This window comes from Canis lupus, chromosome 10 (genome assembly GCF_011100685.1).
Source record: "Canis lupus familiaris isolate Mischka breed German Shepherd chromosome 10, alternate assembly UU_Cfam_GSD_1.0, whole genome shotgun sequence".
NCBI classification, from domain to species: Eukaryota; Metazoa; Chordata; class Mammalia; order Carnivora; family Canidae; genus Canis; species Canis lupus.
In genome coordinates this window covers 44,346,836-44,367,112 of record NC_049231.1, presented here as the reverse complement: position 1 = coordinate 44,367,112, position 20,277 = coordinate 44,346,836, and the positions used below count along the sequence as shown (strand labels likewise).

Genomic DNA, 20,277 nt, shown 5'->3' with positions numbered 1-20,277 from the left:
AAAAAAAAAAGGTACTTTGAATAACTCTATACACATGACTTTGATAACTTTGATGAAATAGATTAACTTCTCAAACTATTGAAACTCACCAAAATGAAATAGACAAGTTGTTGTTGTTGTTTTAAACATTGTATTTATTCATTCATTCATGAGAGACAGAGAGAGAGAGGCAGAGAACACAGGCAGAGGGAAAAGCAGGCTCCATCCAGGGAGCCTGATGTGGGACTCGATCCCTGGACTCCAGGATCACGCCCTGGGTGGAAGGCAGGCGCTAAACTGCTGAGCCACCCAGGTGTCCCGAAATAGACAATATGAAGAGCCTTATGCATTTTAAGGAAGTTGAATACATAATTTAAAATGTTCTGAGAAACATATCTCCAGAGTGTGGCTGTTTTACTGGGGATTTCTACCAAATGTTTAAAGAATTAATATCAATTCTATACAATCATTTCTGGAAAATGGGAGAGGAGACCCTTCCAAGATCTTTTTATGAAACTAGTATTACCCTGATACAAAAGCCAGTCAGAAGTGGTATGCACAAAAAGAAAACTACAAGCTGATATCCTTATAAATCTAGATCGCAAAAGTTGCTAGTGATATTATATTAACAAATAGAATTGAGTATAAATATATCTTGGCATTATATAAGAAGAAATACCATGAACAAGTGAATTCAATTGATGCAAGACTGGTTCATTATTCAGAAACCAATCAACATAAACATGCCCCATTGACAGGTTAAAGAAGAAAAATTATTTATGATTATACTAATTGATCCAGAAAACTTTAAAAAATTCTTTTGTTTTTGATACAGAAAGTTTTAGCCAAAATATATCACCCATTCATAATAAACTCAGAAAACTAGAAATGGAGGGAAACCTTTTTATATTGAAAAAGAATATGAAAAACCTGTAGCTCACATATTTAGAGGTGAAAAACTTGTTTTTCTCTGAGATTGGGAACAAGGCAAGGATGTTTGCTTTCACCACTGTCAACATAGCACTAGTTCTAGTCAGTGCAATAAAGAAAGAAAAATAAAAAGAGTGCAGATCAGAAAGGATTAAAACTGTTCTTATATGCAAATGAATGATGTTTCTAGAAAATCTCAATCCATTTTAAAACTCTTAGAACTAATATGTGAGTTCAGCAAGGTTGCAGTATACCAGATCAACATAAGGATCTAATCATATTTTTACACATTCGTAATGTGTACGTAGAAATTGAATTTTAAAATTTCCCATTATTTAAAAAAATACTAGCTTTGTGAAAATGTTAAAACACTGATGAAAGAAATCAATGATCTAAATTAATGGAGAAACCTATTGTCTTCCACTGTATAAACTTAACGAAGATGTTCTCTTCAGATCTTTGTATATAGTTAACACAATTTCTATTAAAATTTTAGCAAGATTGTGTATATATATTGTGTATATATATATATACACACACACACAAGATTATTCTAAACTATATTTGAAAAGTTAAAGTTGAAAATAGATAAAACACAGTTCTTACAGTGAATAATAAAGGGAGGGAGTCATTCCACCTGATTTCAAAACTTACTGTGTAGTTCCATTAATCATGACTGTTGATGTCAGAGGGAGAGAGACACATAGATCAGTAGAGCAGAATAAAGAGCTCAGGAATAGCCCTGTACAAATACAGCTAAGCGATTTTTGACAGAAGTGCAAAAGCAGTTCAGTATAGGATGGATAATTTAAAATGTTGCTGGAATAACTTGAGTACCCATGGGTACTAGATTAAAATGGATCCTAGATTTAAATATAAAACATTAAGGTACACAACTTTTTGAAGATAACAGGTTTTAAGACCTAGGGCATAGTGAAACATTCTTAGTTATGACACCGAAAGCATGATTCATAAAGGGAATTTTGTTAAAGGATGTCTCATGAAAATTAAAATTTTTTTGCTTTGATAAAAATTTTACCCTGTTGAAAGATGAGCTACAGGCTGGAAGAAAATATATATAAACCATATTTAACCAATGACTCAGAACATAAAAAGAGTTCTCAAAACTCAACATTAAATCAGCCCAAGTCCAATTACAAAATAGGCAAAAGATATGAACAGACAATTCATTGACTAGGATGTATAAATGATAACACATGATGAGATGTTTAATTACCCTAGCCTTTAAGGAAATGCAACTGAAAACTATGAGGAGGTATCACCATATAATCTATTAGAGTATCTTAAAGGAATAGTAGCCATAATATCAAATACTGATTGGGATGTTCAAAAAGAATGGAAATCTCCACACAGTGCTGATGTGAATATTAAATGATAAACCCACTTTAGAAAATACTTTGTTTCTTGAAAATCTACACATAACTTTTTAATAACTTTATTTTTTAAGGCCACTAAGTTGTAACATTTTTATTGTCTTAGTGGAGGAATGTGGCCTGTGAAAACATGAGTACAGTAGGAAATTGCCTTTTATTTCTTTTTTTTTTCTTTCTTTTTTTTTTTTAAAGGGTTATTTATTTATGATAGACATAGAGAGAGAGAGAGGCAGAGACACAGGAGGAGGGAGAAGCAGGCTCCATGCTGGGAGCCCGACGTGGGACTCAATCCCGGGACTCCAGGATCACATCCTGGGCCAAAGGCAGGCGCTAAACCTCTGAGCCACCCAGGGATCCCCCTTGTCTTTTATTTCTGTGAAACAGTGGTAAATTTAGAGTAAAGAATTGAGGGCTGTCACAGGAAACAATAGAAATGTTACAGCTTTGTTAAGGGGGAAAATAAGTGGTTTGCAGAAAGACATACCTACAGAAAAATGCTTTTACAGAATTCTTAAAGGTTTTAAAGCTTTTATTATCAACATGACTGGATTTTAGATTTGACTCTCTAAGTTTATTGAAATCTTAAAGCTGTAGTTTGTAGTGGGTGGATATAGGAGTATCACTGAAAATGTAGGTATACAGTTTCAACTTATATCACTGATATGATACGTATGTCACTTTCATGTCCAGTCATTGTAGTATGGTTGACTTTTTAGGACCTCTTCCTGAGACTGGGGCAGAAAGTTCAGTGCATATTGAAGGAACACTTTAGAAACCATCGTGGTTAAGACTTAAGTTGTGTTGTGTATCACTGATGTATTTTGTAGCTATGTTTGAATTTTTCAAACAATTTCAGAAACTTGATATATCCCCTCTTTTTAAAATTATTTATTTATTTATTCATGAGAGACAGAGAGAAGGTCAGAAACCTAGGGAGAGAAAGATTCCCTGTGGGGAACCCGATGCAGGACTCAATCCCAGGACCCCAAGATCACGACCTGAGCCGAAGGCAGACACTCAACCGCTGAGCCACCTAGGTGCCTCATGATTTCCCATTTTTTTTATAGTCCCCCCACCCCACCCCCAGGCTGGCTGGCCAGCCTCCTGATTTCCCATTTTTAAGGAAGGTAGTACAATTCTGGTGTCAGACTTGTGCTTGAGTTCTTGGTTTGCTATTTTCTATCCTTGTGTAAGTTCTAGCATCTTTAAGCTTTAACTTCATAAAGTTGGAGTAAATGATATATAGTATATCTAGCAGTTGATCAGCACAATGCTTTAGTATACGATAAGCACTCAAAAACTGTCAGTCTTTCATTACTAGGCAGAGGAAGCCTTTCAGACTCAACAGCATACAAAGGTAGTCCTATATACTGTTACTCTGGAGATGTTTGTTTCAGTAATACTTGTCATAAAGCTAAATTATACCAAGTAAATGCTCTGGAAATATAGCTTAGTCACAAGCTATTCTGATAAGATGAATGTAGTTCAGCTGAGATCTGGCAAATTTTTGGAGGTGAGGTGTCAAGCTTTAGTCATTAACCATCTTCCCATCTCACCCTATTTTTAGAAGGTTTTATGGTATGAAATACTGACAGAAATGCCTTTGAGATACTGCTGGTTGATGCTTGGCCAGGCTTAAGTTTCTGTTACTTAATGAGACCTAAGGATGGTTCTTGATTTTTTTTTTTCTTCTGTATACAGTCCATCCAGTTGGTTGCTTACATGCTGATTGATCCCCTCAATAGTTATCTTACATCATCTTGCCTGCTACTGCTGCAGGTCTGGTGTTCATTATTTCTCATTATAATTAACTATAAAAACTCCATAACTGGTCTTCCTGCTTCCTAACTAGTTGGGATTCTACGTCATACTAGAGGTAGCTTTCTAAAATGCGAATTTGGTTATGTAAGCAGAGTTCAGACTCTTACTGTGGAGTCAGAACTTCTGGGTTCAAATCTCCTCTCTGCCTTGATCCTGGGTGAATTCTCTGTGCCTTGGTTTTTATATTTATTAAAAAAGAAGAATAACTATTTATATTGGGCCCATTATTATCTGGGAAGATTGCTAAATATAACTTGTCTAGTTCCCACCCTTTTACTGGATCTCTTGATCTTGGGTCAAGAAATATATAACTTATGAGAAACATTTCAGTTGGTTCAGGTACTCTTTTATGAATCTTCTTAAGACATCATGCACTTTGTCTTTAGGTTTTTGTACTTCTTGTGTCTGATACGCACATCTGCTTTGTCCAGCCAACTCTTGTTACTCTTTCAGTACTTGGTTCTAGGCCTGTCCTCTGCCAGGAAATGTCTGACTTTCTGATTGTGGATTTCATGCTTCAGGAAGATGACTTCCAATGCAGCAGTTCAGTGTTATATAATCTTCCTCAAACACATTGTCTAAAATATAGGAAAGAAGAGAATATATTTCAGTCTGGACAACTATTATGAAAGCATAAATTCCATTACTTGGCATTTGGCCTTTTGCAATTCCTGGTTTATTGATTTGCTATCTGTCTCTTCCAAGATCCTTGAAAGTAAATTTTATATCCTCAATGTCTTATTAATCTTAAATTATAATTATTGATAGAGCTAAAACTTATTCTTAAGAAATTTTCTTTGCTGAAATGAAGCACTTTTATAATAAGGTGTGTAAAAGTAGGGGGTCATGTTGCATGAAGTCTTTGTTTTCTTATTGTATCGTTTATTTGGATTCATCTACCTTTCATATTTGTAGGTCTCAGGCTGACTGACCTCCTTAGTTTTTTGTAGTTTTTAATGGAAACTTAGTTTGATTTATTCCAATATTTGTAGGTGAGGACATTGTGGGACAGAACCAGAAATGAAACCAAGAATGTAAAAGATTGTGAGCAGATTTGGTTCTGGGTTTTTGGATGTTACATGTTTTATTTAGTAAACCATTCCTAATTCATTTAGATTAGATGTATGGTCACGTTTTGCTCAAGGCATTCAGACTTTGTGCATCTTAGTTTTTTTGTTTGTAAAATGAGATAATAGACTAGATGGTCTCTAAAGTTCTTTCCAGTGCTAAAATTTCTACTATTCCAAGTAAAAATGAATAACTGTTCAAATAGTTAGGTGTTGTTATTAGTAAAGTAATAAGACTCATTTTATCTTTTAAGCTCTCTATTTTATAAATAATTCGTTTCAGACACACATTAAAAAAATTTGGTATCAACCAAAGTTGATTTCCTTCTCTTGTTACCTAGATTTACTTGGAGCTATTTATTATAGTTCTGAGTGTAACCATATTGAAACAGACACAGGGAGGCTGATTGATAAGTAGATACTACTCAAGTATTGTCTTGAAAGAACTTGCTGAGTGATTTAAAAGTTCACTGTTAATGTGATAGATTATTTTGCTCTCGAGTAACATTTTGGTCTTTTTTGTTTTCATTTAAGTGCCAAGGATGACATTGATCTTGATGCCTTGGCTGCAGAAATAGAAGGAGCTGGTGCTGCCAAGGAACAGGAACCTCAAAAATCAAAGGGGAAAAAGAAAAAGGAGAAAAAAAGGCAAGACTTTGAGTAAGTATATATTTCAAAGTTTCAAGACTTTGATTTTTATTAGCTTTGGTACTAGATTGACTTATTAAACTAAATCTGTGCCTCAAAATATATTTTAATCATTTTCTAGTGAAGATGATATCCTGAAAGAACTGGAAGAATTGTCTTGGGAAGCTCAAGGCATCAAAGCTGACAGAGAAAGTGCTGCAGTAAAGGTGAAAAACAGACCATTGTTACCTATTCTGTGTGCTAGTGCCAGTTTTAGGGAGCTGTTTTTGAAGCTTTTGAGCAGTGTGAATATGTTAGTTAAAGGTTTCTATAAATTCTGATGCCAAAGAGGGAAAACAATTTTTAGGGAAGAAATAATGTGTTTTAAAACCTTTCACAGATACAATATTTGGAGATAGAACATTTCCCATATCCAATAGTCTTTATTTTCATTCTTTGAATTTGGATAGCTTCAAAGTAAAGGGAAAGTGATAGGCATATTTTTTTTTCTTTTAATTTCCTCATAGGTTTTGTATGCCATTTGAAGAAGGTAGTAAATGCAGAGTCATGAGTCTTGCTTCATAGCACCTGGATTCTGAAATTTACAGTGAATATGAAATGTGCCTGAGGCCTAGGCTAGCTTCTGGTGCTTAGTCTGGGCAAGTTTTATATTCTTATAAAAAGGACCTTATTTTGAAGTTATTTTGAGAATATTTTCTATGTGTACTTAGTAAAGTACATGATTGAGGAGTCTCAGTTATCTTAAAAAAATAAAATATGACATAATTTTTAACAATGGAATTTTTTTAGCCAACAGAAAATAATGAAGAAGAGTCCACCTCAAAACAAGATAAAAAAAAGAAAGGACAAAAAGGCAAAAAACAAAGTTTTGATGATAATGATAGTGAAGAATGGGAAGATAAAGATTCAAAATCAAAAAAGACTGCAAAGTCAAAAGTGGAAATGTACTCTGGGAGTGATGATGATGATGATGATTTTAATAAACTTTCTAAAAAAGCTAAAGGGAAAGTGCAGAAATCAAATAAAAGGGGGGATGGGTCAGAAGAAGATGAGGATAACAGTAAAAGAGTTAAAGAGCGTTCCCGAGTAAATTCTTCAGGTGAAAGTGGTGATGAATCAGATGAATTTTTACAGTCCAGAAAAGGACAGAAAAAAAATCAAAAAAATAAGCCAAGTCCTAATGTGGAGAGTGGGAATGAAGATGATGATTCCTCCTTCAAAATTAAGACGGTGGCCCAAAAGAAGGCAGAAAAGAAAGAGCGTGAAAGAAAAAAGAGAGATGAAGAAAAAGCAAAACTACGGAAGCTGAAAGAAAAAGAAGAGCTAGAGACTGGGAAAAAGGATCAGAGTAAACAATCTCAAAAGAAATCTGAAGAAGAAGCTGTAAAATCCAAAGTGACTCTTGATACCGGAGCAGTCCCTGCCTCTGAAGAGAAAGGAGAGACTCCCACAGCTGCTGAAGGTTGGTAATATTATCGAGGAAAGGGCTGAAGGCCTGAGTTTTACCCCAGACTATGAATCCAAGTCATGTTGGTTTCTGTCCTTGGCTGTAAAGAGACTTAAATTTTAAGAAGAGGACTTTTAAAAATTACATCTAAGTACTTTTGACTTTCATTGTTAAACGTTTAAATAGCATAAAATATCTTCAAATGGTTTGTGTACATTAGGATTTTTATAGAATTTCACTGTGAAAACAATTTTGTTGATGATAAGGACTGGAAGTTGCTTATTTATAAATTTATTCCTTTTGATATATCTGTCAAATAATTACTTTCCTATTAAAATTTTTTTCTTATTTTTGCAAATTCTTTCTGATTTTAAATACCCATTTTGATTTATGAAGTAGAAGTCTTAAAATTAGTTAACATTTTTAAACCAACAGTGAGAAGTTTTCGTGCCAGAACCAATTAACAAAAAAAAAGCTTTCTAGCTAAAATTCTCCTCCTGAGTCTCAGAAGGAGAATAAAGACCAAATGATTCACACGAAGTTTTTTCTTTTTTTTCTTTCTTTTCTTTTCTTTTTTTTTTTTTTTTAAATTGACCTATCTTTTTTAACCAAATTTTTATTATCTGGACATCTTTGAGGAGTAAAATAACAAAAGTAGCATAAAATTTAATGCTGTAGAGCTCTTAGAATATAATTATATATTTTATTTTGTCCTCCTAATATCCCCTTAAGGTAGGCATCATTCCTATCCCTATCCTAGAGAGGAAAAATTAGCTACAGAATTTGGGCAGGAATTCAGGTATACCATGAATTAAGAGATACATTACATATAGACTATATCTTCTTCCTGCTGTAAGGATCCTCCTGTTTTTTGGATCCCCCAGGACCATTTAAAGTAACACCAGCTTGTGGGCTTCTAAAGGAGGCTACTGCGCAGTTCTGAGCTATTCTGGGTACCCTTTGATACAGCTACCGATCTTACCTTGTTGCTGGCATCAGCCTTAGGCCAATATGGTCCTTGAATTCTGGGGTTTGCTTATCACTGCTTCAGGAAACAACTTTTTAAAAAACACTTTGCCTCTGTTCTTTTTTGAAGATGACAATGAAGGAGACAAAAAGAAAAAAGATAAGAAGAAAAAGAAAGGAGAAAAGGAAGAAAAAGAGAAAGAGAAGAAAAAAGGACCTAGCAAAGCAACAGTAAAAGCTATGCAAGAAGCTCTGGCTAAGCTTAAAGAAGAAGAAGAACGGCAGAAGAGAGAAGAGGAGGAACGCATAAAACGACTTGAAGAGTTAGAAGCCAAGCGTAAAGAAGAGGTATGTTTTCATGAAGTTTAACTTAGAAGTGTTTAATTTAAAAGTCTCTGCTCTGTAAGATACCTTATTCTAATATCTAATACTATTCTGATATTCTGTATCTAATTCTAAAAATGTCGTAGTTATATAGTAATTATGTTAATATTCTGATATAACAAGGTGAAGCAATACAAAAAATCCTACCTTTATTTCCTCAGATGCAGAAATTGGTTATGTATCCTTGCCAATACCTAGTCTACTTTCATGTGATATTAATAATTATTATGTACAACTGTTAAAGTATTTTCTTTTGGGTATTCCAATGTAATACTTTGTGTGTATCTTCAGAGCTTTACATTTGAGTGTGCGTTCTTTACATTTAAATTTTATAATTATGCCAATACAATTTTTATCTTATTTATGTACTCTAATGCAGGAAAGACTAGAACAAGAAAAGAGAGAAAGGAAAAAGCAAAAAGAGAAAGAAAGAAAAGAACGCTTAAAAAAAGAAGGGAAACTTTTAACTAAATCCCAGAGAGAAGCCAGAGCCAGAGCTGAAGCTACCCTTAAACTTCTACAAGCTCAGGGTAAGTAGTAAGTTAATTTTTAATTAACTGAACAGTATGGAAGCTTCTGTCATACAGTTAATAGATCTGTAATGATTGAAAGGAGAACTGAATTAAGTCATAAAATTCCTATGAAAGTGCTGTGGAAAAAGTAAAATACAAATGTAAAGAATAGGGTCATCTGGCTGGCTCAGTTGGTAGTACATGTAACTCTTGGTTTCAGGGTCATGAGTTCAAGTCCCACGCTGGGTGTAGGGCTTACTTTAAAAAAATAATAAATAAATATGTAAGATAATTACATTATTCTGGGCAATGACTTCTATGTAATGATGAAAATTTATGTGTAAATGATAGTATGTCTATAAGTTTTTTTGTCCCCCAAAATAAAAATAGAGAACATGGTAAAATGAAACCCAAGTACCTGTCACTCAGTTTCAACAATTGCCAACATTGATGGGTTTTTTGTTTGTTTGTTTGTTTTTAAAGATTTTATTTATTTATTTATTCGTGAGAGACAGAGAGAGAGAGAGAGAGAGGCAGAGACACAGGCAGAGAGAGAAGCAGGCTCCACGTAGGGAGCCTGATGTGGGACTCGATCCCAGGTCTCCAGGATCAGGCCCTGGGCCGAAGGTGGCACTAAACCACTGAGCCACCAGGGCTGCCCCATTTATGGTTTTTGTTTGCTCTCTCTCAATTCACACCATTTTTTTTTCCTGGAGTATTTTAAAGTGAATTCTAAACACCATAGTGTTTTTCTTGTATTTTCCTTTAGTATATATCTTTAACAAGTAAGGATTTTTTTTAACATTAAGTAGAATTCATATTATTACATAGAACAAAATTAATTCCTTGACAGCATCTAATTTTCTATGTTTTGCCCCTTATCTCCAGAATGTTTTTAATAATTGATTTGTTCAAATCAGGATCCAGATTAGATCCACCCCATTGCATTTGGTTGATATGTCTGTCTCTCACTGATACCACTACCCATCCTTGTTTTTAGCAGGCCATTTGTTAGTCGCAGATACTGGATTATTCTTTAGAATTTCTCGTATTCTGGATTTATCTAATGGCATTCTCCTGTTGTTGACTGATATACTTCTCTGTCCCTTATAATTTCTTAGGTCTAGCAACCTAGCTTTTTTCGAATGGTATTATGTACTTCTTTTGCCTCATGTCAGTAGGCATGCAATCTGTTTGTCTCACTTCTAGTGAGGTCAAGACTGATCATTGGGTTTAGGTATTGGCAGCTTTGTCCATTATATAAGTATTGCACTGACTTCTCCTAATAATAATTTAGTATCTAGCCTAATAATTTAATATCCACCTGGTGATCATTGCCTATATCCAGTATTTCCCTGAGAATTGCAGAGTTGTGATAGTTATTCCTTCTGAATTTATTAGCTACAATCTTCCCTTTTTTTTTTTTGGATTTTATTTATTTATTCGAGAGAGAGAGAGGCAGAGACACAGGCAGAGGGAGAAGCAGGCTCCATGCAGGGAGCTTGACACGGGACTTGTCCCGGGTCTCCAGGATCACGTCCTGGGCTGAAGGCGGCGCTAAACCGCTGAGCCACCTAGGCTGCCCTACAATCTTCCTTTTAAAGAAAAGCTTTCCCCGAAAGGTAGTTCATGCAGGAAAGCCAGAATAACTGCTTAACTCTTTTCCTTTATTAATTTTCAGAATAGTAAATTTGTGTCTTAGCAGCTTCCAAAGGTGATCAAGAGTGTAATTTTGTTTTTCAGATGTGTATCATTTTCTTTTAGTGGGGTTTTAGATAATATGTTTATATCTCATGAAGTTATGTTTTTTATATTCAAATTGTCCCATCTTTGGCCAGCAGGGGACTAGTGGGCTCATTCAGGTTGGTCCCTGTGAGTTTTTCCACAAGACCACAGTATTCTTTGACCTCTTTCTCTCTTTCTTTCTTTTTATTTTTTTTTTTAAGAATTTATTTATTTATTCATGAGAGACACACAGAGAGAGGCAAAGACACTGGAAGAGGGAGGAGAAGCAGGCTCCATGCAGAGAGCCCGATATGGAACTTGATCCTGGTACCCCAGAATCACACCCTGAGCCAAAAGGCAGACACTCCACCATAGAGCTTATGCTATAATTACAGTAATAGGTCCTATATATTGTGTATTTATTATGTAACTGATGCTGTCATAAACCTTTAACGTCTATTTCCTCATAAAAATTTTTTTTTTAAAGATTTGATTTATTTATTCATGAGAGCCACAGAGAAAAAGAGAATGGGAGAGACATAGGCAGAGAGAGAAGCAGGCTCCCCAAAAGGAGCCTGATGCGGAACTTGAGCCTGGATCCCAGGGATCCACCCTGAGCCAAAGGCAGATGCTCAACCGCTGAGCCACCCAGGCATCCCTCCTCATAAAAATATTATAGATATTTTCATTCCCATGATATAAATGAAGAAATGAAGACTCCTCTGAGTTGTAACAGTTTGCCCAAAATTGTGGAGCTGTGATTTAAACTGATCTGTGTGATCACCTTTTAACTATACATTGTATGTTCAGCTGAGAGTAGTAAATATAGAGAAACACAGTACTTAGATTTCAGATAGTTTTATTCTTAATTGGGGATATAATATTAAGATGAAATTAGAGAACAATTATGAGTATAACTAGCATCCAGTTATTAGATTTGACTGGTGACTATCTGGAAAGCTAAAAGCAGTCATGAAGAAATTGGTATGAGAGTAATTTGCCAGTCTTAGTAATGTTTTATGTAGTAGTTTGACTTGTACTTATGAGATTAGATGAAAATTATTTAAGTAAAAACTACCCCCCCCCCCAGTGAAGTGTTTGGACTCAGGACTCCAAGATCAGCAGATGCATGTTCCACCAACTGAGCCAGTCAGGTGCTGCCCTCCCCTATAATTTAAAATGATGATCATTAGGACAGGCTTGGAAGAGATAGTCTCTCTAGTGGCATCTCTGCTCTTAATCTCTTCTTGTTTTTCATAGTGTTGCTCAGTGTTTACTCTCTGATTCCCTATTGTCCATTGATAAGAAGTCCAAACTTCTTAGCTTTATATTAAAGGCCCTCTACAGTCTGCTCATTGAATCATCTTATAAAATGAAGTTAGATTGTTCTGTTTCATCATATGTTTCAAAGCTACCTTGTTGGATAAAGATCAGGTGCCACATTCATTACCTAGGATAATATAAAACTTGTTTATTGAGCCCAGAATGTGTTCTTTGAGAGTGTAGGTTTCTGCAGTTGTTTTCAGGTAATTAATGTGAATTGTATAGCAGATTACCTTTTCAGTTAGTTCTGTAACCTTTATTTAGCCTATAGCTACTCAGCGTATAGAAAGTACTTTACAAATAATTTGAAATCAACTCATTTCAGGCAAAGAGTTTCTATGTGAATTTTTTTTTCTATGAGAATTTGATTGTAATGTCTCAGTTGGCGAAGTGAATGGTGAATCAGAACACACAAGTCTTGGTATTGACTGTAAATACAAGAGTTTATTAAACATCCCTAACTAGAGCAATTTAAGTCTGCAGTGTTGTTGGGACCACCCTTCTCAGGTCATCTAGCCTATAGTTTCCATCCAAGGTCCATACTTTGACTTAGTAGGTAGAGGCTACTGGGCAGGGAAAACTCTGGTCAACTTGATTATCTCCACATTGTCAGCTGGCTTTATGTTTTTACTTTAGTTTGTCTTACCAGACTGATAGCTCTAGTTTTATAATTCTAACCAATCTCAGTTCTCACATATATACATACGTACATACATACGTTCATGCTTTATTTTTATTTTTTTAAAATAATTTATTTATTCATGAGAGACACACAGAGAGAGGCAGGGACACAGGCAGAGGGAGAAGCAGGCTCCATGCAGGGAGCCCAACGTGGGACTCGATCCTGGATCTCCAGGATCAGGCCCTTGGTTGGAGGCGGCACTAAACTGCTGAGCCAGCCGGGCTGCCCACATTCATACTTTAAAGTTAAGAACATTTTAAGTAATTTCTGTCTAGTAACAATGTCATTCAAACCCCATAGTAAATAGTTTTTACTGTTGTCTTATAAAATTTCTGCCCTGTGAGAAACTGTCAGTAATTCAGCAGGTGGTGGGGAACCTCTCTTAAGAGTTTGTTATAGGAATGGAGAGGAAGGATTGTAATAGGGAACCATTCTATTTCTGGGATTCACTACTAACTGTTGATAGATAAAGATGCATTCTCTTCAGACTCAATAAGTTTATTTGCAAATCAGATTCTGACATTGATTTTTACTACCATGTCTTAATTTGATAAAATTTGTTTGCTTTAAGAGAAAATGTGAAATGTTCAAAACTGGATAGTAAGAACCATGGATTCAGACAAAAACAAATTAGTGATCTGATACTAACCTTTTCATTTTGGATAAGTCAGTTTGTAATTGAATCTTACTTTACTTGCTTTTAACCAGCTATGAAGCTGGCCTTAGTTGAAAAAAAGTAGACATTAACTTTGTTTTGTAGTGGTAATGGAAACTTGTTACACTTAATATAAGTTTTCTATTTGTGCTGTAACAAATTACCACAAATTTAGTGGTTTAAAGAAAATTATTACTTTAGAATTCTCTGGATCAGAAGTCTGACATAGGTGTCATTGGGTTAAGTAAGGTTTTGGTAGGCCTGCATTCCTTTCTGGAGTTTCTAGGATAGAATTCATTCCCTTGTCTTCTAGAAGCATTCACGTTACTTGGGTCATGACCCCTTCTTTGATCTTTAGAGCTGTCAGTGTTGCATAGGCTGTTTTTCCATAGGTACATCTTCCTCTGACCTCAGCCTGTACTTTAGTGAAAAGTTCTTCACTTTTAAGGGACTCATGTGATTAGGCTGGGTTCACCTGGGTAATCCAGAATAATCTCTCTCATCTCAGGATCCTTAGCCTTATTCACATCTTTTTTGGCATGTTAGGTAACATATTCACATGTTTTGTAGATTAGGACATGGATGGCAGGGGGCTGGGGGAGGCATTATTTACTACATAATTTCATTTTAGAGTTCACTACAAAGATAACATTTTGTGAATGTCATGTTTTCATTTTATCTTTCAAAGACTAAAACCTCTTGTTTAAATACAGATCAGGGCAGCCCCGGTGGCTCAGCCATTTAGCGCCGCCTTCGGCCCAGGGCGTGATCCTGGAGACCCGGGATCGAGTCCCACACATCGGGCTCCCTGCATGGAGCCTGCTTCTCCCTCTGTGTCTCTGCCTCTCTCTCTCTCTCTCTCTCTCTGTCTCTCATAAATAAATAAAAATCTTTCAAGAAAAATATCAGTGACCATATTACTCTGAAATGTGCAGATTACCTGATGCTGTTTATTTGCTATGTCATGCCACTTTCATGTTTAAATTTGCGAGTTCAATTTAAACATGGCTGATAAATTATAATTATGATCAAAAGATATATAAATAGTGACAAATTTTTCATTACTATTAAAGTATTAGGAAGAATAGGTGTTAAATTAAGATCTACTTTTAAATTTCTGCTGTTCCTGTCAGATTGCTAGAGGCATTTATTATAAAGTGAAAAGGATAGGTTAAAGGTAGAATTTACCTTCTTTCAACTGTGGCTTCTTTTTGGCTTTTCTACTTTTTTTGTTTTCTGTTTCAGTTCATAGCCCAATATGTATGGAATAAATAGAGATAGTGGAAGTTTTGTGGACCTTTTGGGGGATGTGGGAAAAAGAATTCCAAAATTTCTGCCCTTTCAAATGTAAATGTAAAGTTCTTATTCTGTTTATTTTGAATTGAATACATTGTTCATTGATGTTTTAATAACAGAATGGTGCACTCATATGGTTACTTCTTTTTGACCAGAAGAATCAGGGAAGGGGGTCTGTGATGTCTGAGGAGTTTGAAAGGACTACCTATTATTTTTTCCCTTTTTTCTCTTGGGGCCAAATTGCAGCTCCACTTACGTGGAATATGATGACATATAAAGGATAAAATTCCTGAAGGAATTCCTCTTTTTGGCCCCCAGAGAAGGGGGCTCCTGGGAGTTGGAGAGCATAGAGGAAACTGGAGAGGTGAGAAGTGGTTGAAGAATCTTATAATCTTACTGATAAATAAATATAAATCCCAGGGTTTTATAATATAGCTCTGTGTGTTTAGAACAGACCCAAAAAAGGATAGTACTTTAAGGACTGAACCATAATATAAACCACTGCCCAAGACCCAGATATACCTCTGAATGACTCCTGTACCACGTAAAATACTCATTCGAAGCATACTGTGGAAAGTAATAATATGTTGTAATTTCTGCAGCAGCCATTAAATAAAATTAAACCTCAAAATCAGTAGATGAGAGGAATTTTTTTTTTTTAAGATTTTATTTACTTTTTTATTCATGAGAAACACAGTGAGAGAGTCAGAGACATAGGCAGAGGGAGAAGCAGACTCCTCGCAGGGAGCCTGATGTGGGATTTGATCCCAGGACCATGCCCTGAGCTGAAGGCAGACACTCAACAGCTGAGCCACCCAGGCATCCCTTATAATCCAGAAGAAAGCGGGAGAAGGTGAAAAGGGAAGTGGAAAACAGGGAACAAACCAATCAAATAATAAAATGATAGGGCTAAAACTAACCATAATAATTAAAATATAGTAATCTAAATATGTCAGTTAAAACAGATTGTCGGAAAACAAGAGCCAGCTTGCTATGTGTTATCTACAATGAATCCACTTTAAGTATACTGATTTTTTTTAATATTTTATTTATTTGAGAGAACATGTGAGAGAGAGAGAGAGAGAACATGAGTTGAGGGGAGAAGCAGGCTCCCTGCTGAACAGGGAGTCCAATGTGGGGCTCAGTCTCAAGACTGGGATCATGTCTGGGCCTAGGGCAGATACTTAGCCAACTGAGCTCCCCAATTGCCCTTTAAGTATACTGGTTTTTTTTTTTTTTTAAAGATTTTATTTATTTATTCATGACAGACACACACACACACACACAGAGGCAGAGACACACACACAGGGAGAAGCAGGCTCCATGCAGGGAGCCTGATGTGGGACTTGATCCCAGGTCTCCAGGATCACAGCCCAGGCCGAAGGCGGCACTAAACCGCTGAGCCACCAGGGCTGCCCAAGTATACTGATTTAGACAGAATGGTAAAAACAGATGTCAAATGAAAACTGGAGTTGTTACATTAGTCTGAAGTACTTCAGAACAAGTAAAATTACCAAAAATACCTGTATTGCATAATAAAAAGTGAATTCATCAAAAAATAAAACAGTCCTGAAGCACCTGGGTGGCTTAGTCAGTTAAGCTTCTGAGTCTTGATTTTGGCTCAGGTCATGATCTCAGAATTGTAGGATCCGTGCTGAGCTTGGAGCCTGCTTAAGATTCTCTCTGCCTGGGGATCCCTGGGTGGCTCAGCGGTTTCGCGCCTGCCTTTGGCCCAGGGTGTGCGGTCCTGGAGTCCCAGGATCGAGTCCCGCGTCGGGCTCCTGGCATGGAGCCTGCTTCTCCCTCTGCCTGTCTGTCTCTATCATAAAATAAAAATAAATCTTAAAAAAAAAAAAAAAAAAGATTCTCTGTCTTTTCCTTTGCCGCTCCACCACTGCTCCTATTCTCCCTTTCTCTTGAAAGAAAGGAAGGGGGGAAGAGAGAGAGAGAGAGAGAGAGAGAGAACGAACACCTAACCACAAGTTCACAAACATTCACCAAGATAAGCCATTTTGGGGGCCATAAAATAAACATTAAAAGATTTAAAAGAATTGAAATCACACAGTACTTTTTTTTGGGGGGGGGGGACCAAAAAGAATTAAACTAGAAGTGAATAATAGAAATATGTCTAAAAAATCAATAACTATTTGGAAATTAAATGACACTTCTTACTAAGCTATGAGTCCAGGAGGAAGTCTTAGTGAAAATTAGAAAATATCTTGAATTCGGCGGGTAAATACAGCATATCAAAGTTTGTGGGCTGTAGCTAAAGCAGTGCTTAGAGTGGAATTCATAGTAATTCTTGCTTTAGAAATAGTAATGCTTGCTTTAGAAAAAGTCAAATCGATAGTCTAAGCTTCCATCTTAAACTAAAAAAATAGAAGAGCATAGTCAGTGGAAAGAAACAAAATGCAGAAAGCAACAGAATGTAAAACAAGACTAAGAGAATCATTGAAGCCAGAAGTTAGTACTTTGAAAATATCAATAAAATTGATAAACTTCTAGAATGCCTGAGAAAAAAAAGACACAAATTACTGATACCAGGAGAGTAGCATGGGGAGGGATATCGTTACAGATCTAAGAATTAAAATGATAAGGCAATACTATGAACAACTCTATGCTAATAGATTCAAAAGCTTAGGTAATGGGCCGCCCCAATGGCTCAGCGGTTTAGCACCGCCTTCAGCGTGGGTATGATCCTGGAGACCCAGGATCGAGTCCCACGTCAGGCTCCCTGCATGGAGCCTGCCTCTCCCTCTGCCTGTGTCTCTGCCTCTCTGTCTGTGTCTCTCATGAATAAATAAACAACAACAACAAAAAACTCTTAAATTAAAAAAAAAAAAAAAGCTTAGGTAAAAATAGGGGTATTCTTTAAAAGATAAAAAGTATCAAAACTCATATAATTTATCATGATGAGCTGGGTTTTACCCTGGGAATGAAGTCTGGTTCAGTTTTGAAAATCAGTAAATGTATTTAAAGAAGAAAAACTACATAGTCATCTTATGAATGGAGAAAAATCATCTGACAATTCAATATCCATGTATTCTGGGAATTCACAAACTGGAAATAGAAAAGTTTCTTATTTTGCTAAAAGAGATCTACAAAAAAGTATACAACCATTGCACTTAAGGATGAATTGTAGCTGCTAAACTCTAATACTGTAATTAAGGCAAGGATGTCAACTCTTAACCACAATCATGGGCAGCCTGGGTGGCTCAGTGGTTTAGCACCTGCCTTCAGCCCAGGGTGTGATCCTGGAGACCCGGGATCGAGTCCCACATCAGGCTCCCTGCATGAAGCCTGCTTCTCCCTCTGCCTGTGTTTCTGCCTCTTTCTCTCTCTGTGTCTGTCTCAAATAAATAAATAAATAAATAAAGACAATCTAAAAAAAAAAAAAAAAAAAACCCACAATCATTCCATGTTGTACTAGAACATCTTAGCGTAGGCAATTAGAGGAAAAAAAAAAAAAAGTGAAAGGTATACAGATTGGAAGAAGTAAAACTCTATTCACACATAATAGGGGTCTACCTAGAAAATACCACTAAATCTAGAACTGAAAAAACACAAAACCTACAACTAATAAGTGAGATTAACAAGGTTACAGATAGGGCCAATATGCAAATATCAATTGTATATCTGTATGCTAGTAATTAACAGCTGAAAATCAAGACAGTATTATTTGTAGTAGCATCCACCCAAATAAATTTTGAAATCCTTCCTTACAATTCTAATATTTGTGGGATCTATATGCTGAAAACTCTAAAATATTGATGAAAATAATCAAAAGCCTTTGTGAATGGAGAAATGTTGCATTCACAATTGGAAAACTTAGTACTGTTGAGATTATCAGTTCTCCAAAGTGATCTCTAAATTCAGTGTAGTCCCAGTCAAATTTGCAGCAGGATATTTTGTATCTATAAGCTGTTTCTAAAATGTGTATGAAAAGGTGAAGGAGTTAGAATGGCCAGAATATTTTTGAAAATAATATACATGGAGGACTCAAAATACCTGATTTCAAGACTTACTATAAAGCTGTGGTAATCAGTGCAATGTGATAATGCCAAAAGCAGCAATAAAGCAGATCAGTAGAGTCATCGGAATATGGTCAGTTTGGGTATTTTGTTTTTAATTTTTCTGTCATAGGTAAAAGGCAATTTAGTAAGTAAAGTATGATATTTGCAACAACTGATGCTGGAACCTTTGGGTATCTAGATGCAAAAACAAAAACTCAAGCGCAAAAGCCTCGTCCTAAATATTACACATTGTATAAAAATTAACTCAAAGATTGTAAACCTAAATATGAAATGTACAACTATAAAATTAGAGGGGAAAACTTAGTAGAAAATCTTTGTGATCTTGTGTCAGTGCTTAATTTAACTTCAAAGCATAATTCATAAAAGTAACAAATTTGGGAAAATCCAGTCAAAAATTTGCTCTGCCTGCAAAAGTCACCACTGAGAGAATTCAAAGACAATACCTGAAAATCACTTATCTGACAAGGATTAATATGCAAAATATGTGAAGATAAATGAATCTTCAACAATAAGAAAAGTAACTCCATTTAAAAATGGGCAAAAGATTTGAACAGACGCTTCAAGAAAATATAAGCAATGAAAAGAATGTTTAACAGTCATTAGGGAAATTCAAATTAAGACCACAATGAGGGCAGCCCTGGTGGCTCAGTGGTTTAGCGCCACTTTCGGTCCAGTGTGTGATCCTGGAGACGCAGGATCGAGTCCCATGTCGGGCTCCATGCATGGAGCCTGCTTCTCCTTCTGCCTGTGTCTCTGCCTCTCACCTTCTCTCGCTCGCTCGCTCTCTCTGTCTGTCTCTCATGAATAAATAAATAAAATCTTAAAAAAAAAAGAGACCACAATGAGATAGCACTACATATTTATTGAAATACATGAATTTAAATATGCTCTTTTTCTGGCAAGCGGGCAAAACAGTTGGAACTCACCTGTCGTACTGGTTGGAATGCAAAGCTGTAAAGTCAATTTGGAAAACAGTTGGCAGTTTCTTTTTTTTTTTTTTTTTAAGATTTTTAAAATTTTTATTATTTTTTATTTATTCATGAGAGACACAGAGAGAGGCAGAGACACACGCAGAGGGAGAAGCAGGCTCCATGCAGAGAGCCTGATGTGGGCCTTGATCCTGGGTCTCCAGGATCATGCCCTGGGCTGAAGGTGGCGCTAAACTGCTGAGCCACTGGGGCTTCCCCAGTTGACAGTTTCTTACAAAACTAAATACATATTTATCTAATGTCCCATCGTTCTCCAAAATATTTACTCCAGAGAAATGTTTACACAGAAACCTGCATATAAATGTTCATAGCAGCTTTATTCATAATTGTCAAAAACTGGAAATGATTCCGATGTCCTTCAGTTGTCTACAGAATAATGGAACTATAGTATATCCATACAGTGGAATGCAATAAAAAGAAATGAA

At 35.9% G+C, this 20,277-nt stretch overlaps 1 protein-coding gene across 3 annotated transcripts in view; it reads left to right on the top strand.

The window, feature by feature from the left end:
- Nucleotides 1-20,277, top strand: part of EIF5B (eukaryotic translation initiation factor 5B) — a 95,252-nt gene that overhangs the window by 23,280 nt on the left and 51,695 nt on the right. For all 3 annotated transcript variants that reach the window (XM_038551019.1, XM_038551018.1, XM_038551020.1), the window contains exons 2-6: nucleotides 5,726-5,851; nucleotides 5,961-6,045; nucleotides 6,629-7,301; nucleotides 8,383-8,600; nucleotides 9,016-9,166. In XM_038551019.1, the coding sequence (XP_038406947.1) occupies nucleotides 5,726-5,851; nucleotides 5,961-6,045; nucleotides 6,629-7,301; nucleotides 8,383-8,600; nucleotides 9,016-9,166 (1,253 nt within the window). The remainder of the gene's footprint in view (nucleotides 1-5,725; nucleotides 5,852-5,960; nucleotides 6,046-6,628; nucleotides 7,302-8,382; nucleotides 8,601-9,015; nucleotides 9,167-20,277) is intronic.